Genomic DNA, 22,352 nt, shown 5'->3' with positions numbered 1-22,352 from the left:
CCGTCGGGGGCTGCTTGGAGGCTGGGGTGACAGCTCGTTTAATTGCTCAGTGTCAGCGATGACGCTGTGCCGCCAGACCTGGCCTCTGTTCTCTTGTTCAGTGTAGCCGTTGGCTCAGCTTCTCCTGCTTCTCCTAAGCACAGAGATCTTCAAGTTTGAGGCCCTGGGATGGGGGGACCCCTGCCCATCCCAGCCCTGCCCCCAGGTCTGGACAGAACCTCGGGGGCTGGGATTCCTTTTTTGGGGGGCGAGGAAACTGGAAGCCCCGACAAGGCTGTTCTTCCGTCTCAGAGGGTCCCGCCCCTCCCTTGAAGGGTCTCCCCTCACGGCTGCCTGCTCTCTGGCCTAGCTATGCAGCGGGACTGTGCATTCTGGGTCTCAGCCACCCTCGGCTGCTCTCTGTCCCCGTGACCAGCCCTCATCCGGCCCCTTGTCCTCATGGGACAGCCCAGCAGCCTCCCCATGTGGGCCGGACCCTGCGGAGCGGGCAGGCAGGGCAGGCGGGGCTCCACGGGCTCTGGGCGGTCCATCTGCCACCGTGGAGCCCTTCCCAGTGGCTCGCCAGGACTTTCTGGAGCCTGCCAGTGACCAGGTGCAGACCGGCTCCTGGCTCCCCGCTCTGTGGGGCTCCAGGGTGGGGTGGGAGGGGCAGGTGGACCCTGCAGGCTGACCTGGCCTCCGCTTGTTGGAAACCAAGCTCAGTGGCAGTCTCAGGGGAGTAAAGGCGGGTGCAGAGTCTGGGGCTCCAGGAGGCAGTTGTCCTGGCTGGACCTGGGAGGCGGGGCTGAAGTGGGAGAGGGGCCAAGGGGCCTCAGCTGGTCTAGGGTGGCTTTGCTCCTTCTGCAGATATCTCCCGAACTCCTGCCACGTGCCCAGCCCTGGGGCAAAGCGAGGAGCGCTTGGACCTGGGCCCGGCCTCCTCGGACCTTGCAGGCGACGGGCATGACCCAGTGTAAGAGTCCGTCCAGGGGCTCAGGTGGGGCTTCCTGAGGGCGCCCTGGGGCCCGGGACTGGGGGACGTGGGCGGTGGGAATACTGGCGGAAGCCAAGAGGCTGCTGCAGCGAGTATCTGGGAGGAGCTGGCGGGGACCAGGGAGAAAGGCGGGTGGGAGCCGTGTTTGAAGGAGTCACAGCAAAGATTTCCCAGAACTGAAGAAAGACCTCAGGCATCAGACGGAAGTGACCATGAGTTCCAAGTAGGACAAATAAAAATAAACCCACACGGAGACATGTGGCGAGGCTGCGGGACATGGAGGCAAAGAGGAAAGCTTAGCAGTCAAGAGAAAAGACAGTGCAGCTTCAGGGAAATGAGAAGTCTGGCCGATTCCAGGTGCCTCGGGGCGGAGGGTGGATGAGCCGCGGGCAGGAGCTGCAGCCCATCTTTCGTGCCCAGCAAGCTCCTAGCTGAGGTGGGTTTCACCTGTGCCCGCTCCTTACCAGACTCATCGTCAGCGATGGACGCCAGGAGGAAGCAGGAACTCGGGGGAAGCCGAGGGGATAGAATCGGGAGCCGTGAGAATGGAAATTGGCAAAAGGCTGGCAGGCGTCGCCTGAGAACTTGTGTGGGTCCCAAAGAGGTGAAAGTAAAGCTTAGGACCGTCTGCCCGGGAAACACAGCCAGAGCCTCGGAGGGAACGTGAGGGTCATTGTAAATTTTCTAGTAGCCACATTAAAAAAGAAAAAAAAAGACAGTAAAAAGAAACAGATGAAATGAATTGTGATAATATAGTCTATTTAATCAGAGAGATTTAAAATATGCTTTCCGGAGTTCCGGTCGTGGCGCAGTGGTTAACGAATCCGACTAGGAACCATGAGGTTGCGGGTTCAGTCCTCTGCCCTTGCTCAGTGGGTTAATGATCCGGCGTTGCCGTGAGCTGTGGTGTAGGTTGCAGACGCGGCTTGGATCCCGCGTTGCTGTGGCTCTGGCGTAGGCCGGTGGTTACAGCTCTGATTCAACCCCTAGCCTGGGAACCTCCATATGCCACGGGAGCGGCCCAAGAAATAGCAACAACAACAACAACAAAAGACCAAAAAAAAAAAAAAAAAACCAATTAATCTATTTTCCTTGCTATTTGCAAATAAGGAATGGAGGTAGCTTGTAATTGAAATAGTTTCAGGGTAAGGTTAAAAAATGAGGCTGGAGGAGTTCCCGTCGTGGCTCAGTGGGTAAGGAATCCGACTAGGAACCATGAGGTTGCGGGTTCGGTCCCTGCCCTTGCTCAGTGGGTTAAGGATCCGGCGTTGCCGTGAGCTGTGGTGTAGGTTGCAGACGTGGCTTGGATCCAGCGTTGCTGTGGCTCTGGTATAGGCCGGTGGCTACAGCTCCGATTCAACCCCTAGCCTGGGAACCTCCATACGCCGTGGGAGCGGCCCAAGAAATAGCAAAAAAAGACAAAAAAAATGCTTTCCACACATAATCAAGACACAGATCACGACACCCAGTAACCCCCACACTGAAGTCTTGGCAGCCGGCGTGTTGTCTACATGGAAGCATAGTCCCAACGGCGTCATCTCAGGGGCCGCCAGCCCTGTGGTGGCGGCCGTGCCGTGGACGGTGGTGCAGACCGTCTGTGGGGTGCCCCTGCGCTTGGGGACACGCTGGCCCCAGCCTGTGACTGCGAGTGATGGTGGCACAGCCCCATGCCCCAGGGCCAGGCCGTCGGTCTTAATTTGGTGGAGTCCCCGGCGGGGGGGGGGCGCCGTGCCCACCCGAGGTCTCAGCCCACAGGGGGATTGGTCCACACGGCCTCAGGGCCACGACTCCCTCTGGGCTGATGAGGGGGCGTTTGCTCTCCAGCGTGAGGAGAGCCGGTGGGCCCCTGGGGAGTGGCCCTGGGGGGCTTCCTCGAGGTCAGCCGGGGACCCGCCAGGAGGTGGGGGCCTCGTTCAGCTCCACCCTCCGTCTGACGCAGAGTTGCTAGAAACGAGCAGCCATGACCTGTGAAGTCGGTGCTGGGGAGAAGGCAGGGCCCCTGCCGAGGCTTGGCGGGAGCCAGGGCCCCTCTCCTCGCCGCCTGCTACCGTGGCAGCAGGGAGGAGGACAGGGAGGGAGGGGGACAGGTGCCAGGCAACCCCAGGCCGCTCCGGACGGATGCCCTCCTGGATGCATACTGATCATCTGAACTGCTTTTCAAGTCGTTTGAATGAGCGTCTCCATAAGCAGGAGAGAAAGAGGCTTTCGAGGAGAAATCCCTTCCGCAAGCCCAGAATCTTCTGTGGGGGGCGTTGGGCCCTTTCCTCAGCCACCCTCCCGTGGGAAGCCTGTCACGTGGCTCGTGAAGCGTGCAGCCCGGGACCTTCACAGGAAGGGGTCAAGCGCCTGCCGGGCAGTGAGTGCGGCCGCTGCAGCTGGCGTCTGCGTTGATGCGGAGATGGTTACATTTTAGGTCTGTCCCTGGTACCGAGCGTCCTTGCTTCCGAGCACACAAAGGCCTACTTCGCTTTCTGGCTGGAAGTTCCCGAGTCAGGGATCGAACCCGAGACACAGCAGTGACAACTCCAGATCCTTAACCTGCTGAGCCACCCGGGAGCTCCACGAAGACCTACAATAAAACCTAGGTTTCTGGAATTCCCGTTGTGGCTCAGCGGTAATGAACCTAACAGGATCCGTGAGGACGCGGGCTCGATCCTCGGCCCCGCTCAGTGGCTTAAGAATCCGGCGTTGCCCTGAGCTGTGGCGTAGGTCGCAATAAGATAAATATGTACGTATATTTAGAAAGAGCAGCTGTCCGACATCTGACAGCTGTCTGTCCCTGTCCTAGCTCTCAGCTCCTACAGAGGACTTTTCCTTGGGCAGATCTCTGCCTCAGTTCTGGCTCTTTCTGGGCATCCCTGCGGCTTCCTCCAGACTGGAGGGGCTGAGCTAGGAGCAAGACGGGCCACACGGGAGTGCATGATTTGTGATCTCAGGGTGAAGCCCCTGCCGTGGCTGTGAGAGTGAGGCACCCTTGGGGACCTGCGGCCCGGGAGGCCCCTCACGGCCTCGTTAGAGCCACTGCCGGTTCGTAGGACGGATGGGACGCAGTGTTTGAGGGGCTCTGTGCGGGATGTGCATTTCCGCCGAGACCCTCTGGAGTGCCTTTACCGCTGCCGGTTTGAGAACCTCTGCCGGGCAAGGGACGGGGTCTGCGGTGCTGAAGAATTGGTTATGTTCCGCTCTGGGAGATACTTATTTCCCTCTTTTTCAGAACTTCTGCGCTTTTTACAATTAAAAATAGTATTTAAAAATCATTTTGTGTTTAATGCACTCTTATCAAGGCATGTCGTCCCTTAGAAGGTTTGAGCCTGAGTCGAAGTGGAAGTTTCTAGCTCACCTGTCCCCAGTGGGAGAATGCTGCACGTCAGACACCCAGTCCTGAGCCTCCCAGAAAGGCGCTGACTTGGGGGAACCCCGGGTGTCAGCCCAGAGCGGAGGGTTCGTTGCCATGCTGTGGTTTTTGCCCTCCGCTGGCTGCCGATGGCCCCGGGCAGGGCTCTGTGGTACCCAGGCTGCCAGGGGCTGTTCAGAGAGAATGTTCTGGTCCTCCAAGGGAAAGGGGCTCTTCTGGCAAGCATCCTGGTTCCAGGCCTCTCTCTCCCCGACCTCGCCATCTTCGCACCTGAGCCCTCTGGGGGGCTCCTCCTGGATGTGGGCTGAGGTCTCGTTCCAGACGCTCTGCCCTTCCTGCCTCTAGGACGGCCTGACACCAGGACCTGCCCTGCTGGGGTCCCCACTTGAAACCAAACCTTCGGAGGTGGCCAGGGGCTCCAGGAGGACCGGCCTGCTCGCAGGAGCTGCCCGGGCTCCCGCCTCTCCCAGCAGGGGCTGCGCCAGGGTCACCTCGAGGGAGGCAGGGTGGGCACGTGGTCCAGAGCAGAGCCCACGGGCTGTCGGGCTGTCCAGCTCCTTTCACTGCTGTGGATTTGACCTACGTGCCCAGTGTTGGTGAAGGCGGTCTTTTTATTTTTAGGGGTGTGTGTGTGTGTGTGTGTGTGTGTGTGTTTACCTCAACCTGAGAATCCGCATCCGAGTTGCTTTCCTGCAGATCCTGTCCTTGTTTTTTCTGCGGCCAAACCCAGTTGGTTGTCTTCTCCCATCTGTCGAGCCTCTGGATCATCTGTCTGTATTTTTTTCCTCTAAAAATACAAAAAAACCACCCAAATACAGGCTCTTGCTGGACTGTCTGCAAATAGTTTCTCCCCCTGGTAAGATGACACGCCGGTGAGAACGGGCGTTCTTTCAGGACGGCTGTTTTTAAAGCATGAGGAGAGCTTCTCTCTGCTCGGCCTCCAGTGTCGAGCGACGCGTGAGTCAGCTGCCTTGGGTAGAATGGTCATTTTTACGACCATTCCATGAACGTGGTATGTATTTTTCCATCTGTTTATGTGGTTTTCACTTTCTTTTTTCTTTTTTGCTTTTCAGGGCCACACCTGCACCATATGGAGGTTCCCAGGCTAGGGGTTGAATCAGAGCTGCAGCTGCCGGTCTACACCACAGCCACGGCAACATGGGATCCGAGCCTGTCTGTGACCTACACCATAGCCCACAGCGATGGCGGATCCTTAACCCACTGAGCGAGGCCAGGGGTTGAACCTGCATCCTCGCAGATACTAGCTGGGCTCATTACCACTGAGCCACAACGGGAACTTCCTGTCTTCACTTTCTTTCATCAGTGCCTTAGAGTTTTACTTCCTCAGTTGGATTTATTCCTAGGCATTTTATTCTTTTTTTTCTTTCTTCTTTTGTTTTTAGGATCACAGGTGTGGCATATGGAAGTTCTCTGGCTAAGGGTTGAATCTGAGCTGCAGCTTCTGACCTACACCACAGCCACAGCAACGCCAGATCCGAGCCACCTCTGTGACCTACACCACAGCTCATGGCAACACTGGATCCTTAACCTGCTGAGTGAGGCCAGACATGGCCAAAAAAAAGACAAAAAAAAAAAAAAAGAAGCATCCAAATGTCCATCGCCTGATGAATGGAGCAACGAAACTCGGCCTGTCGGCACAGTGGAATGTTGTCTGGCCTTAGAAAGGAACGAAGTACTGACGCAGGGTACGACATGGATTGACCTTGAAAAACATGCCAACCGAAGTAAGCCAGACACGAAGGGTCCCGTCTTGTCTGATCCCATTTACGTGAACTGCCCGGAACAGGCGGATCCTTGGAGACCGTAGGTTGGGGGCTGGTGGAGGAGTGACCGATGAGGAGCGTGAGGTTTCTTTTGGGGGCGATGAAAAGGTTCTAAAACTAGGTCATGGCCGTGGTGCCAAACTCCGAATGTGCTAAAACCCCTCACTGAATCCTTTAACCTGCAGAGTATTGCAGCATGTCAGTTGCACATCAATAACCATCTCTAAAGCCAAGATTACGTACTTTGTTGTTGTTGTTGTTGTTGTCTTTTTGCCATTTTTTGCGCTGCTCCCATGGCATATGGAGGTTCCCAGGCCAGGGCTTGAATCAGAGCTGTAGCCTCCGGCCTACGCCACGCAGGATCCGAGCCGCGTCTGTGACCTACACCACAGCTCACGGCAACGCCGGATCCTTAACCCACTGAGCAAGGCCAGGGATCGAACCCGCAACCTCATGGTTTCTAGTTGGATTTGTTAATCACTGCGCCACGACGGGAACTCCCCAGGATTACCCGCTTTGAGTCCCACCTTATTGGAGCTGCCTGTCCACAGACCTTCCCAGAAGCACCGCCTGAGGAGCCCAGGGTGGGTCCCTCAGGGCAGTGGGGTCCAGAACTGTGCGTTAACCCCGCCTGCTCAGCCGGGGCCTTTGCTCAGCAGTGGCTTCCAGTGACATCCTGTCTCTTTGGTCCCCCCGTGGGGATGTCCCTTGGAATTCCATGTTTCTCTCCAACCAGTGTGTTCCCAGGACCCAGGCAGGCCTGGCCTCGCCATCTCCTTCATCCCAGCCCCATGGGGGGACACTCAGGGGCCCCAGCCTGAGTCGGCAAAGCAGTAGTCAACTTGGCCCAGAACCCAGGATCCCTGTCTGGGCCTTGTAATGGCTCCTCTGATTAAATGAATAGGTTCGGTCCACATGCATTCTGATTAAGTCACCTCAACTCCATTTTGAAGGAAAGGAATAATTCATAAGAAGCCATTTAAATTTCCACTTCCCTCGAGAAGATTTCCACCCGTCCTAGAAGCCGAGAAAACTGCCACCTCCCCTCGGCTATCTCCTGGGCTGCCCAGCCCAGGACCTGCCCTGCAGTGGGGTGTGGCAGGGTGGCATGCCAAAGACCTGGGGCCCCTGGACGGTGACGGGTGGCTGTTAGCAGTGTGGGAACAGAATCAGTGGGCATCCTAACAAGTTCACTATTTAATAGTCTTAAAATAAAATGCTTCTTAGAGAATCTTAAACCCATTGAAATTCAAAAACAAGATCTCCTGCAGTTTGAAGGCCCCACTGTCGGGACACCAATTGTTCCATTTGTGCCTCCGCGCATGCCACCCCGGCTCCTTTCCTGCGCAATTATGGAAGAATTTCTTTATGACCCACCGCAGCTGCTGCAGTTAAATTTCCTGCAGTCAGTGTTCCTGGCGTGTCATGTGTATATACAGTACTTGATTGGGAGTTTTATTTGAGAACTCATTCTCCTTCTGAAACCCCTCTGCTCCATGCTCCCTTATTTCCAGGCATTTGTCTGGCTTGGCTCACACAACAAATACTGCAGCCCAGGCCAGCGTGGTCACTGGGGTGTTGCAGGGCCCGTGCCCAGCTGCTCCCCCGGAAGCGGGTGTCCCATCCCAGTTGGGGACTCCTCATCCTCATGAGGCCAATCCAGCCCCTTCGAAGGTCTGGGGCTGCTGCTTCCTTCCGCAGTGGGGTCTCTAGACGAGACTAGAGCGGAATTATAAAGGGGCGTCTTGCTGTGCCCCCTGGGCAGGGACCCTCTGCAGTTAGAGGGTTTTCTTCTGCTCTGTTGCTGGGCTGCTCTCCAGAGCGGCCAGCAGTGGGGAAGCTGCCCTCTCGGAGCAGGCTGTGGCTTTCACTGCAGATGAGACCTCGCCTGGGTGGGAGAGCAGGTGCAAGGAACACATTCACTGGCTGTCTAACCCGGCCCTAGGACCTAAAGCTTTCAGGGCACCAGTTGAGCAGAATTTATCTGGGAAGCTGCAGAGACCTGGGCTTGCCTGAGGAGGTCTCGGTCAGCTCGGCCCGGAAGGCCCTTAGAAAACGTCATTCAGGGCAACGCTGGTTATAGCTATAGTATTTGAAACAAAAGTTTAGCGAGGTTTGGAGTTCCTCGGTGGCTCAGCAGGTTAAGGATCTGGCGGTGTCACTGCTGTGGCTCTGCTCACTGCTGTGGCATGGGTTTGATCCCTGACCTGGGAACTTCCACATGCTGATGGTGTGGCCAAAAAAAAAAAAAAAAAAATTTAGTGAGGCTCAGAACTCTCTCAGAATTTATGTGAGTCTCTTAGGTGTGAATAAGATTTCATGACTGTTTTTTGCCAGAATAACAAGACCCTAGATTTAATTACCCATCGCGTCTCCTACTGCCCACAAATCTGAAGACATGGTGCCTCGGAGTTCCCGCCGAAGTGCAGCGGGTTAAGAATCCGCCTGCGGTGGCTCGGGTGCTGCAAGAGGCCTGGGTTTGGTTCCTGGCCCCGCACAGTGGGTTGGAGGACTTGGTATTGTTGCAGCTGTGGGTTGGATTCAATCCCTGGCCTGGGGACTTCCCTACGCGTGGGTGCGGCCGTTAAAAAAAAAATGTGGTGCCTCCTTTGCGGGTGTGGAGTTCAGCCCCAGGCTGTCGGTGGGGGGTCCTGGGGCCGTCTCTGAGCTCCCAGGGCCACCTTTGCTCACCTGGTTTCTTGATGATCACCTGCCGTTCAGTCTTGGCCCTGCGGCTAAGGAGGAGGTGCCCCTCCACGGGCCCTCCCCTAGGCACCCCTCCTGTGGGGTAGAGGGAGCACCCTCAGCCTGGGTCTGACCGCCCAGCGTCCACTTTTCCTCACTCCACAGCTGGCTCAGGGGAGGTTTTTCCGGAGTGGAGGTGCCCCTCCGAGCTGCTAACCCAGGGCCCGGCCTGGAATCGGAGAAGGGCTTCCCACCGCCAGTCCTGGCGCTTGTTCCGCGTCCCCAGCTCGGGCCCAGGGTTACAGGCTCTGAAGGGTGAGAGAGGAGGGATGGGCCGGGCTGGCAGGCCAGAGGGGCCAGGCGAGCAGGACACGTCTCTGCTCGCCCGGGTCGCGTCCAGGTGTGAGGGCGCGCGCACGGGCACGAGCGCGCTCCGTAGGCAGCGAGCAGGTCAGCGCCCTGTGGCAAGGCCGGGAGTGGCGGCGCCGGCGTCCGTGCCCTCGTGCCCTCTTGGTTTCTCCCGCTGCCGGTCGCCGGCCCCTCGTCCCTCCCGTGTCGCTCTCTGCGGACGCCGCCACCTCCCAGCCTTGAGGGGAGGCGGCCCGGAGGCCCCCGCTCGCTGCGCCAGGACCCGGTCCTGCCCCGGGAGATGTGCGGCCCCCGCGTTCGCGTTCGGGGCCTGGTCTCTTCCTCCTTCCGCGCCGCTGTTCCCGGGCTCACCCGGGCACCTGCTGCCAGGGCCCCGCCCCGCGCCCCAGGCCCCGCCCACTGCCGCCTTCGGGTTCTCTGCACCCGGGCTCCTGCGCCCCTCTGCTGGGCGCCGCCTGCCTGAGGCCCAGGGAAGGACCTGAGGGCGCCCAAGCCCGCCGGATTCCGCGCCGTGGCTGCGCCCGTCCCACTCCAGGACTCCTTCGCTGTCGGTCAGGCCGCCTCCTGGGGTGAGGTCCCCGCGGCTCTGCCCGGGCGAGGTCCGCGCGCTGGGGGGCCATGCGCTCAGGGATGATGTGGTTCCTTAGCGCCTTCCTTCTCTGGTCAGATGCCTCCACCGCCTTGGTTTTTACTGACCAGGTACAGGTTTTAATTGCTCCGGGTACAGACTGCCCAGTGTCCGCTTTGCCCTGGGCGCCATGCCAGGCACCCCGTGTGCTTTAAGCCCACTTTGTCGATGGTAAATGGAGGCCTGGGATGAGGTCACCGCAGGCAGGTGACCAAGCCCTGGCCAGCACATATCCTCTAAGTCCGGTGCCCACCTGGGTCCTCTTGCCGTTTGCACCCCGTGATCTGGAGGGCCCTTGATTCCTCTGATCAGAGTGGCTTGTGTCTGTTATTATTTCATCCGGGTAAAATATTTATTGATGTGAATCAAACATAAGCCTTCGGGCTTTCCTGGGCAAGCATTTGGCAGCGTTTTGCTGCAAAGGGCTGTGCCCATGAGGCAGCAGGGCGCACAGTGGCCTGGCTGTGGCCCCCGCACAACTGAGGACAGGCCGTCTGTACTTCCAGGTCAGACAGGAGGCCCATGTGGGGCCGGCTGGCTGTCCACTGGCACCTGCCCAGGGAGGGTGCGTCCTGGGGTTCAGCAGTGATCTTCTGGTCTGCAGCCCAGGACAGGCTAGCCTCCCAGGGTGATAGACGCTCCCTGGACAAACATACTGCAGTGTCCGTGCAACGCTGACTTACTGTGGGCTCAAGAGCCTGGACCCCGAGCCACCGAGCCCGAGGCCTGGGGGCACCCAGCATTCTGCCCTTGGGGCCACGTGGTGCCAGTGGGGATGCTGGCTCTGGGCTGCTCCTGCCCTCACTCCCCAGCAGGCGCCAGGAGGGAAACTGAGTCTTGGAAGAGGCCTTCCTCTGTGAGGGAGGCCGGGTGACAGGCGGGACTGCTCACTGGTGTGGAATATGACCTTTGTGTAGACTGGGGAACAGCCCTAACCTTCCTGGAGGTGGGATTGGATTACGGGAGTTAGATGACACGGGGGCTTATCTTTGTGGTTAAACTGCACCTGAACCTCGCACGCCAATTCCCAGAGCCGCCAGAGCCTGGTCTGCCCGCGTCTTGGTGGGAAGCAGCTGGGCAGGTCCAGGGCACCCTGGGCATGGGAGGTGTCCAGGGCTGGGCCCCGCCGTAGACCTGAAGGCCACGGGGAGGGCGGCCACCCCGAGGGAGGCCTGGTGGAGGCGCCTGGGTGGGGGCGGCAGGCCGTGGGTGGGGCTGGTGCGGGAGTAACCAGTCTCGATGGTTGCCATTGTCACAGGGCTGCCGCCGTGTAATGACAGGAGTGCGTGCCCACCTAGGGCACCAGATCCGCTGAGGGCTGGCTGGTGGTGTGGCCAGCTCGGCAGGACCTGGGCCTGGTGGCCCCTGGGATATACTGATGGGGCCAAGGCCACCTTTGGGGCTGCGGGTACTGGCTGCTCAGTAGGGGCAGACCTGCAGGAGGGCCTGGGTCAGTGTTTGCAGGGAGCGAGGGGTTCTGGTCCCGGTGACCCGTGGTCAGTGGGTTTCCTTGGTGGTCCACTGTGGCCTGGGCAGCTGCTTCTGTGCCCAGTGCGTGAGGATCAGCAGCTCAGGAGGCACAGCTGGAGGACGGCCAAATTCAGGGCATGACCTGAGGCTTGTCTCTGGTTTCTCTGCAGTGCTCGGGTTGGGGGGTCACGGTGGGGAGTCTGAGGCTTTGTTGGAAAGCTGGTCCAAGAGAGGCCTGGGCTGGCCCCTTGGGCGCCCAGCCCTCACCCCTGAGCTCCCTGCACTCTGTCCAGCTGAAGCCCACCTGGCTGGGGGCCTGGGAGTCTCTCCTCTGCTGAGTGTTAGGGTGGCGGGGGTTGTGTGGGGTGGTATGTCTTCGGAACCGGCATTCGGAGCACAGTTTGTGTCCTGGGACAGCTGCTGGGTCAGGGCAGTGGGTAGGAGGAGGGCAGGACTCCTCGCACACCCCCGGGGCTGCAGTCCATTGCTGGGCTTACCCTGGGGGTAAGGGTGAGGGTGCTGGGCCTTTCTGATCTGGCCATGCTGCCTGGCCACCATCTGTCCTGCCCACCTGTCCTGCCATCTGCCTCCTGCCATCTCCCTTTGCTGGAGCTTGGCTGAGATCGTGCTGCTGCCCTGGTGTGACAGGCATCCTTTGCCGTTCCTCCGGCTGTAGCGGGAAGTGAGAGGCGTGAAGAGGCTGCCCCCTCGCCTCTCTCACCTCCTCCCCTTTCCCATGTGGACCCTGAGTGTCCTTAGGGTGAGAACTGAGTGACTGCTGGCGCCAGTGTGTCCACTGAAGTGACCTGGGACATGGATTTTCTTTATGAGCTTCAGTCTCTTGACTTGGGTCAGTCTAGGGCCACCTCGCGGCAGGCTCCGAGGTCCTCAGTCAGGCACGAGCTCTGCGCAGGGCTGGGGATGCTTGTGGTTCCTGCTCTATCCTGCCCTGCCCAGCTGGCCAGCCTCCCAAGGGCTGGGGACACTCCAGCATCTTCACAGCCCGCCTCAGATGGGCCCCCGAGGCCAGGACCTGAGCGCACGTCTTCCTCCTGCATCCTGCCTCCCACGTCCCCATCCACATCTGCACCCTGAACCCCCATCCTCCGTCACGGAGCGGGTGTTTGAAGAAATGCAGCATGTCATCAGAGTTACAGAATTCGTTCTGAATTAGTGAAGTTTTCCACTTCGGACTTAGGCGGTACTGCTTTGTTCTTGTGTGTTCTCTCCTGCCTTCTGCGGGGTTGCTTGTCACGAGTCATCTAACCTCCTAAGCTAAACGCTGTCTTCATGAATTTTATTTTTGTCTCATAACAGTGAAAACTGTCACCGGTAGGAATTTATTTTTGAGAAAAATATTGACATCATGTGCCAAAAAAAATCCTGCTGGGTTCTGTTTTATTCTTCTATATTTTTTTTAGGGCTGCAGGTGCAGCACACGGAAGTTCCCAGGCTAGGGGTCAAATCAGAGCCACAGCTGCTGGCCTACACCACAGTCACAACAATGCGGGATCCAAGCCACACCTACAACCTGCACCACAGCTCCCAGCAACGCTGGGTCCTTAACCCACTGAGCGAGGCCAGAGATGAAATCCACAGGCTCATGGATACTGCTCAGATTCGTTTCCACTGAGCCACAACAGGAGCTCCCTCTCCTACAGTTTTTATTTCAAAATAGGGTGAGTACGTCTCCTATTTATATCATTTGATTCTCTTTTTTGTGGACATTTTACTTGGGGACATTTAAAAGTCTAATTTAAAATTTAATTTACTTGAGCGAGTGGTGCTGGGAAAACTGGACAGCTGCGTGGAAATCAATGAAACTAGAACACACCCTCACACCATGCACAAAAATAAACTCAGCGTGGCTTAAAGACTTCAACATAAGACAAGACCCTCAAACTCCCAGGAGAGAACACGGGCAAAACGTTCTCTCCCATCAACGGTACAAGTGTTTCCTTAGGTCAGTCTTCCAAGGCAACAGAAATAAAAACGAAAATAAACCAGCGGGCCTAATCAAACTGACAAGCTTTTGCACAGCAAAGGAAACCGTAAAAAAGACAAAAATACAGCCTAGGGAATGGGAAAAATTAGTTTCAAACAATGCAACTGACAAGGACTTAATCTCCAAAACCCCCAAGCAACTCATACAACTCAACAGCAAAAAACCAAACAACCCAACTGAAAAATGGGCAGAAGACCCAAAGAGAATGTCTCCGAAGGAGATGTGGGGATGGCCAGCAGGCACATGAGAAACTACTCCGCATCAGTAATTATTAGAGAAATGCAAATCAAAACTGCAGTGAGGTACCACCTCACACCCATCAGAATGGCCATTAGTAATGACACATGCCGGAGGGGGCGTGGAGAAAAGGGAGCCTCCGACGCTCTTGGTGGGAATGCAGTTTAGTGCAACCACTGTGGGAAACGGCGCGGAGGTTCCTCAGACAACTGGACGTCGACCACTGTGTGATGCAGCAGTCCCACACCTGCGCGTGTGTCTGGACAAAACTTTCATTCAAAGAGATGCCTGTAGCCCTGTGTTCCCAGCAGCCAGGACACGGAAGCCACCTCAACGCCCGTCGACAGGTGAATGGATTGAGATGTGGTGCAGATAAAATTTAACCTGAAAAGGTTGTTGAGGCGTTCCCTCTGTGGCACAGCAGGTTAAGGACCCAACGACAGTGGCTTGGGGCCCTGTGGAGGCGCGGGTTTGAGCCCTGGGCCCGGCACAGTGGGTTAAGGATCCCGAGTTGGTCGCAACTGTGGCTCTGATTCGATCCCTGGCCTTGGAACGTCCGTGTGCTGCGGGTGTGGCCAATAAAATAAAATAAAATAAAATAAAATAAAATAAAAATGTCGTTGACTGAGGCTGGCTGATCAGCTAAAGGAGAGAGAGAGACGGTTCGTCCTGACCCCGATGCTCATTGTCCCCCGGTCGTCGGTCCGCCTCGTGGCTGCCCTGAGGGCTAACGTGCCCTGCTGGACGGCACCGGGTCCAAGAGATGAGTGGGCTGTCTTCTGCACACGTAGAAGTGCAGATGTAGCACCGACAGTTCCTTTTGGGTTCTGTTAATCAGCACAGATTGGATGTTGTAAGTGGCGTTAATTCAGGGCCTGGGACCCCTGCCTGGCGGTGTTGTCTCCGCAGCGGCTGGGGTCTCGCGTGGGTGTGGCGGACACAGTAAGAACTTTGGATCCTTTGTTGGAAACCCCAGGCCTGAGGGGCTGGGAAGATGCCTCGGACTGTAACTCAGTTGTCAAATCACACAGGCCTTTTGTGCTGCAACAAGACAACCGCTAGGCTTTTAATTACTTTCTGGATTCTCTAATCTCTGCTGCGTGTGTTTGCGTGTGCCCGTGCGTGTGTACAGCTCTCTGCTGGCTAATGGTCAACACTTTGTAGGTCTGGCCGAAAAGTCTTTTGTTTTGTTTTGTTTTGTTTCTTAGGGCTGCACCCACGGCATCTGGGAGTTCCCAGACAGGGGATTGCATTGGAGCTGCAGCTGCCAGCCCACACCACAGCCACAGCAACTCAGGATCCTTAACCCACTGAGCAAGGCCAGGGATCGAACCCTCATCCTCACGGCTACTAGTCAGGTTCATTACTGCTGAGCCACGACGGGAGCTCCTTGTCATAAGGTCTTTGGTATCCAGCAGCAGGGCAAGGTGAACCCAGGTCTGTCTCTTACGATCCCCAGGTGGCCACCGCCCTGCCCTGCACCCCCAGGGAGAGCCCAAGCGGAGTTTGGGGTGTTTGTGCTCATGGCTATGGAGGCCATGGAGGCTCCGGGGGGCTGGGGTGCACCCTGTGCTGGTGCTGCTGTTTTCATGCCCTGCCTCTGCCTGGGCAGGCCTGCCCTCGCCAGTTCCCCACAGGCCCCCCACTCCCTTTTGCCTTCTCCCCACGTGTGGTCTGCCAGGACCTGAAGGCATGACATTGAACCATGACTGGGGGGAGTCGGAGGGCACGGGTGTCTCTCCCTCCCCCCAGCTTCCACCCTGAAGCTAAGAGGAGGCTCCAGGATGGGAAGTGGGTCCAAACGGGCCACAGTGGAGGGACGTGGGGTGGCGGGGACAGCGGGTAAAGGTGCCGTTTGGAGTGTCAGCCCCCCCACCTCCCCACCCCCCTCCCCAGATTGTACACGTGTGCACTCACAGTCTTTCACACACGCACACACACATGTGCACACACACAGGTGTGCCGTACTTCCAGTACACTCACACGTGTGGTTGTGCCACGCACGTGCACGCACATGTATGTGTACAATGCATACAGAGCACCCTGACGAAGTGCTCACATGCACGTGTACGCACAAGCACGCGTGCACACACACTAGTAGGTGCCGTGTCCCCATATTTGTGCACATACTCACACAAGTGCACTTACACATGTCCTCACAGGCACACCTGCATTCATGGCTCCCACTCCCACGTGGGCACAGGTGGTGGTGGTTTGTCAGCCTCTCCAAACAGAGGAAAGCATGCGAGTGCATGAGTGTGTGTGAGTGTGCGTGTGAGTAAGCTGAGAGGCACGAAGCCCCCTCAGTCTCAGTCCCCCTCCCGGGTCCCACAAGGGAGACTCTGGGACCAACGAGAGCGAAAGAGGGCCAGGGTTGGCCTTCCGGAAGGCTGGCTCAGTGGCCGCCTCCTGTCGGGGCACAGCTGGCAGCAGAGGGAGCCGAGTGCAGCTGGGCACTTGGTGAGAATGCTTGGATCTGAGGTCCCTGAGTGCAGGGTGGGGCTGGTGGTGCCGGGGCAGAGCCTGAGCCTGAGCTGTTCTCTGCACAGCTCTGGCCCCACCCCTGGCGTGGTGCCCACTGTCTCCTGGAAGAGACTCAGCGTCCTGGAGGCATCCTAGCCAGTGCCCAGGCCCAGCCCCTGGCCTGTCAGCTGGGCTGCAAGAGCAATGCCTGGAAGGCCCTGTGTCACACCCTTAGCTCTGTTTCCACCAGGAGGGCTCCAGGCACCTGCCGTGTGACTGCACCTGCTATGACCCTGCCTCCATCCCTGTCCCATGCCCTCTGCTGGAGGGGAACTGGGGGATTTGGGATCAGAAATACTCTCGAGGGCTGGGTGACTGGGTCGACTCCCCCGCCCTTTGCTGCAGCCCCCCACCCCCAAAGGGCAGGCCCCGGATGTGATATAACAAGGCACTGGGGCAGCCGCTCCAGGCCTTCCTCTGGATGAGGGCTGGGAAGCCGGGACCAATGGAGGGAGAGGCTGACCGACAGCTGCCAAGTGTGCATGTGTGTGCATGTGTGTGCATGTGTGCTCAGAGCCCTGGGTCTCTGCGCCTGCAGAGCAGGGCACGGCTGCCCTGGGGTCCCTTCCCCACCACCCTCCCTCTCCTTCCAGTCAGCACAGCAGGGGCAAAGGGGTACTGCCAGGCCCCGGATCCCAGCCTGGTTCCTGGCTCATCACCGAAGGGACCGGGGAGTGTAGGGGATGCCAGGTGCTGGCAGGCAGGGGGTCTGGGCCTGTGCTCTTCCCACCGTGGCCCGGGGCCCTGCGTCCTTGGCGGAATGGGTGTCAGGCGCCTTTGCTGGATGGATGGGTGGATGGGTGGGTGGGAGGGTGAATCCCCGCTGCTTTCCCGTTAAATGTCGGGGAACTTGGTGACTAAGACCCTGAGCGGAGGAAGGACCTCCGTAGAACAGGCCACGGTGGGGGGAGGGGGGGCAGGGGGCAGGGGGCAGAGCAAGGCTCCACTGAGCACGAGCTGAGAAATGACGACCATCAGCCACCTCGTGACCAGCCGTGCAGGCTGTAAACACAGCCGTGCAGGATTCTTAGGCAGAAGGAAGAGGGAACCAAGGGTTCATGTGGTGTCTCCTCTGTTGTCTTTCTCTGTCGGAGCATGAAGAGTGCCTTTTGTAAAGATGCGGTAAGGGCTTTGTCGCCTTCCCTGTGGGCTTGTCCTAATCCTGGAAACTCACATCCCAGGGGACAAGCCATTGGCAGCTTGGCCAGAGGAAGCACGGAGCAAAGGCCCCCAGGGCGGGCGTGAGCCTCCTGTGTGGCCGGAGGGGCTGGGGTGGGGAGGAGCAGGGCAGTCAGGGTGGCCTGCAGGCCCAGGGAGACGCAGGGAGCTGGGACTTGGCTCTGAGTGTGGTGGCTGTGCCTGAAGAGCCAGAATCAGAACCCCCGGCCATTTAGTGAGAGGCGAGCCTCTGAGCAAAGCGTTTCCTGCCGCAAAGCAGCGGCATCTCCTGGCGTCGCGGAGACGGGCCGAGGGCTGAGTGGAGCAGGGGCGGCCTTCCCTCAGCCGCTGGCTTTAGCACGTGTTCAGTTTTATGAACAAAGCTCCTAAGAGCTGATTCCACTGTCCCGTGGCCCCACGCCCCAGCCCCTTGTCTGTGGTGGTCGCGGGGCGGGGGGGTGCTCTGCGCCTGGCCTCCCCACGGAGATGCCGGCTTCTGGGCCCCGCAGCCCCGGGCACCTTGGGGGCTGCAGGGGACAAGGCAATGCCGCGTGGTCACCTGCCCCCTCTCCCCGCAGAGGTCGGACCCGCAGCTGCTGGCTCAGTTCTACCATGCCGACGAGGAGCTGAGCCAGGTGGCCGCCGAGCTGGACAGTCTGGACGGGCGGAAGGACCCCCAGCGCTGCACGCTGCTCGTCAGCCAGTTCCGCTCCTGCCAGGTGAGCGGCGGGCCCGGTGGGGATGGAGTGCGGTCACCTGCTTCGGGCACCTGTCGGGAGGGCCGGCTGGGTGCTGGAGACGGGCGGAGGAGGGCATCCTGATCAGGACAGCATGGGGACAGGGGTGGGTGAGATGGCACGTTCACAGGCCACCCTTGGACCAGGAACCAGTGGGGGAGGGGGAGGGGCCTGGGGGCCGGGCACAGCTGGCAGGGTGGCGGGACCCTCGCTCGGGCACCCCAACTTCCCGCTGCTGGAAATTCCACCTGGTTCACCAAACGCCTAGGAGGCATCACCAGCGTGAGAGCATGTGGATGAAGCCATCTTGGTCAAGTGACAATCAGGGTTGTCACCAGGTTCCAGAATCGTCTCCATGTGTCCAGTCCACAGCTCTGGCTGGAGCCTCTGCCCCCTGGGGGCTGGGGGCTGGGGCGTGGGTCCCGGGTGGCAGAGCCGGCAGAGTCGGGCCGGCAGAAGTCCTCCTGTGTTTTAAGCTTCAGGGGAGCTGGGTTCTCACAGAGTCCTTGACGGAGCAGGAGGACCACACCTCCCCCAGCCCGTCTCTCGGAGGACCTGGGACCTGAGGGGCCAGGAGGGTCTCTGACCAGCTAGTCGTGGCGCCCTCAGCCCTGGCACCTGGGAGGCCTCTGACGCCCGGCCTCACTCCTCCCTCAGCAGCGGAGAGCTCCCCGCAGGCACCGTGTTTGCTCCCAGGCCTGCTCAGGCTGCTCAGTGGCCACTGTGATTGCATGTGACATGGGCTGACCGGGTCGCGTGAAAGCCAGGGCCGCGTTAATCACAGAGGGAGCGCCGCTCTGGGTCTGAGGCGGATGAAACAGCTCGAAAGAGGTCAAGAGATGCGCCGTAAAAATCAGCTTGAGTCCCTCACTCACAGCAACACAAGCACCTTTCGTTTCTCACTCTTCTCTAAAGACCCTCGTGTCCGTGGCCCCGGGGCCACCGCAGGTGTCCAGCAGGAGGACACGCAGGGCTGGACACACACACTCGTCCTCAGGGCTGCGATCCACGGCAGCGAGAGGCTGCAAAGCGGAACCAGCGAAGGGACGGGGCCGAGGGGCGAGGTCCAGGGAAACCAGCTTCCAGAACCCCGTCCCGGGAGTGACACGGGCTGCGCCCAGTCCCCCAGCAACACCTTGTGGCAACATGCATGGTGTGCTGTCCCCGAGAAGCCCGTCAGAGACTCGGAGCCAGGGCTTATTGGGGGCGGCCCCGGGGACCCCTCTGCCGGGCACATGGCCTCCCGGGAAGGGTGTCAGCACAACAGCTGAGGTGCAGGGAGCTGCCCCGTGGGCGAGGGTGCTGGGGACCCTGGCAGAGGAGGGCAGCAGCGGTGCGGACTCCGTCCTGCCCCCCCCCCCCGCATGGCTGGACGTCGTGGCTGAGGCGCGCCCGTCCTGGCTCTGGACACAGCGGCCCTCCCGGGAGAAGGGGAGAGGGGCCGCCAGAGCGAGCCTCGGAGTGTGTCTGGAACTCGATGGGCTTGTCACTGTGACACTGGTTTAACTGGACGGCTCCTGGGGCTCCAACCGCGGTGAATGTCTGCAGAGCGCAGCTGTTGGCGTTGGGCGGTGGTTTTCAGTTCCGGCGTCTCTGGAATCGGGCGTCTCGTTTCTTACTGTCCTCGCTGTTTCACATTCTCTTTGACCTTCATGAGGCTGCCATTCACTCACCGGCTCACCCGTCCATTCACTTGCAGACTCGCTCACTCGTTGGGCAGCACTCACCTGCAGAGCTGCCCCAGCGCGGAGGGTGGATGACGTCCCGGGAACCAGGCAGACTTGGGGAGGTGGGCGTTTGGCAGGTCGCTGCCGTCAGGGAGGGGCTGGGCAAAGGCCTGTGTGCTGGGGTGACGTGCAGGCCATCACAGTGTGCAAAGCCTGGGGATCCGCAGATAAACCGTGCAGCTTTGACGGGGGTGGCTGGCTGCACCCTCGCTCCCCAACCACCTGATGGCCTTGACTTTAGAGCACTGTCGCCTGGGGAGGTCGCCCGACTCCAGATTTAGCTGGCCCCCCACCTCCCGACATTCCCTGCATCTGTGAGTCAGTTCCCAGATGCCCCTGCTGCCCCTGCCAAGCATCCAGCTCTGGACTTCCTTGGCTGTGAGCAGTGGCTCGGCCCCCTGTCTGGGGCACCTCAGGCCTCCCAGGTCCGGTTAGACCAGGTTGAGCCTTGGCTGAGCAGGGGACTCCTGTGTGGGGCGCACTTGGCAGCACCAGCTGGGCCCGGCTCTGCTCTGCAGGAGCCCCTGGAGGGGCCACACGTGGGGCTCGCTGCTGCCCGGATTGCTCCTTCTGGCTGGGGGCAGCCAGGCAGGTCAGTGCCATGCGGGGTCTGCTGTTTTGAACCTTCTGCCTTGAAGGGGGTCTTTTAGCTAAGCCTCCAACCTGACCAGGCGCAGGGTCGATGCCCAGTAAACTGCAGACCCTGTGGTCCACACTGTGAGACACACGGGGCCGGACTTGAAAGGAGAAGCCTGGGCAGGCTTCCCGGTGGCGCCGCGCGGGGTGCTGAGCAGCACCCAGGCGCGCTGTGGTTCCCCCGCCCTGCGCCGGCTCTGATCCCTGTTAGAAGGCGTCTCAGCCGTGCACATCTGTATAAACCAAACTTGCTTTCGGAAAACCGAGGGCCCGAGCGTACACCGCGCAGGTGGTTTCTGACGGCACTGCAAGAGTTTGCATTTTCTCTTTTGCTTCAGAAGACAATAACGGCCTTAAGAAACCCTCCGATGGCGTGGCCGATCGAAACGCATCCTGGGCTGTCGCTCTGGGCTCGTGTCGTCCCCCCCCCCCCCCAGTTCAGGGGCTGAGGCCCTAACTCACGGAGCATCCGGATGTGACTGCCTTTGGAGAGGGGCTTTCACGGGCGGTCAAGGTGAAAGGAGGTCATGGGCGGACCTCGATCCAGTCCGATGGGGGCCTCACAAGAGGGGGCTCTAGGACACAGACATGCACAGAGGGACGAGCTGAGAGGCCACGGGGAGAAGGCGCCCTCGGGAAGCCGAGGACACGCAGCCTCCAGGGCCACGAGGAGATGAAGGCCTGCAGTTGAGCCTCCACCGGGGCCTTTGTCCCTGCAGCCCCAGGGCGCGAGGCGGTTGGGTTTGGAGTCACAATGCGGGCGGGCTTGGCCTTGCTCCCGGGGGATTGTGCCACTGGCCTGTTTCTTCAGCTGTGCCCTAACCTGTCACCACGAGGGCGCCGAGGCGGCGATGGTTCCGTGAAGAGAGCCGAGTGGCAGCGTGTGCCATGGACTCTGCCCGGCGCGGCTGCTCGACGGGTCTTGGCGACGCAGGCGGCTCCTTGCTGTGGGTCTGTGGCGTGACAGTTAAGGTGCCCCTGTGAATGTGGCCACAGCGGCTGAGGGACACCCCAGGACCCCCGCGCGGGAAGATCCTGGTATCCCTCCTGGCAGAGGTGGGCGCTTGGAGAGAAGGGTCCCCAGGCTCCTGTCTGCCGTGGCCACACGCCTGGCTGTGATGGCCCAAGACCTGTGGCCCCGGGGCGTCTGTCCAGGAGAGCTGCCCGGCTGGCGGGAGGCAGGGGTGCTCCCGCGGCAGGGCTCGCCCTGCGCGTGGGCTCCCGGCGGTGGGCGAGTTGTTTGCTTATCGACTTTGGAGGGTTCCGACATGGCCTGGATGCCAACCCCTTATCTGATGGTGACTTGTAAATACTTTTTTCCAGTGAGAAATACTTTCTGCCAACCTGTGGCTTATCTTTTCATGCTCCTAGCAGTTTTTTGAAGGGCATACGCTTCACATTTTGATGAAGCTCCATTTCTCTATTTTTTCCTATCTAAATCATGCTTTCGCTGTCACCCAGGGAACCTTGGCCTCACCAAGGCCATCAGATTTTCTGTTTTCTTTCAGAAGCTTTGTAGTTTTATGTTTTATGTGTAGGTCTGTGATCCATATTGACTCGACTTTAACACATGATGTGAGCTTTCGACCAACACAGCGTGTATTTCTGCAAATGAGTTTTCAATTGTTCCAGCATCATTTGTTGAAAGACAATCCTTTCTCACGGGAAAGACTGTCCTTTTTGTGCTAAAATGCTTCTGCATATTTACTGAGTATTAGTTGTCCATATCTGTTTGGTTCTATTTCTGGGCTCTCAAGTCTATTCTGTTGATCTGTCCTTTTTCTTTTCTTTCTTTCTTTTTTTTACAGCCGCACTCACAGCATATGGACGTTCCCAGGCTAGGGGTTGAATTGGAGCTGCAGCTGCCAGGCTACGCCACGGCCACAGCAATGCGGGATCCAAGCTGAGTCTGCCACCTACACGGCAGCTCACGGCAACACTGGATCCTTAACCCACGGAGCGAGGCCAGGGATCACACTTGTGTCCCCATGGATCCTAGTCGGGTTCGTTACCGCTGTGCCACGACGGGAAGGCCTGTTGATCTGTCTTAAAGCCCGCGTCACAG

The 22,352-nt window shown here is 59.1% G+C and overlaps 1 protein-coding gene across 7 annotated transcripts in view; it reads left to right on the top strand.

Moving 5' to 3' along the window:
* Positions 1-22,352, top strand: part of ZFYVE28 (zinc finger FYVE-type containing 28) — an 87,591-nt gene that overhangs the window by 26,017 nt on the left and 39,222 nt on the right. For all 7 annotated transcript variants that reach the window (XM_047798872.1, XM_047798871.1, XM_047798873.1 and 4 more), the window contains exon 2: positions 17,766-17,906. In XM_047798872.1, coding sequence (XP_047654828.1) covers positions 17,766-17,906 — 141 coding nt within the window. The remainder of the gene's footprint in view (positions 1-17,765; positions 17,907-22,352) is intronic.

Source organism: Phacochoerus africanus, chromosome 10, assembly GCF_016906955.1.
Source record: "Phacochoerus africanus isolate WHEZ1 chromosome 10, ROS_Pafr_v1, whole genome shotgun sequence".
In the NCBI taxonomy this organism is placed as follows: domain Eukaryota; kingdom Metazoa; phylum Chordata; class Mammalia; order Artiodactyla; family Suidae; genus Phacochoerus; species Phacochoerus africanus.
The sequence above is the reverse complement of the archived record's forward strand: the minus strand, read 5'-3'. Positions and strand labels throughout refer to the sequence as shown.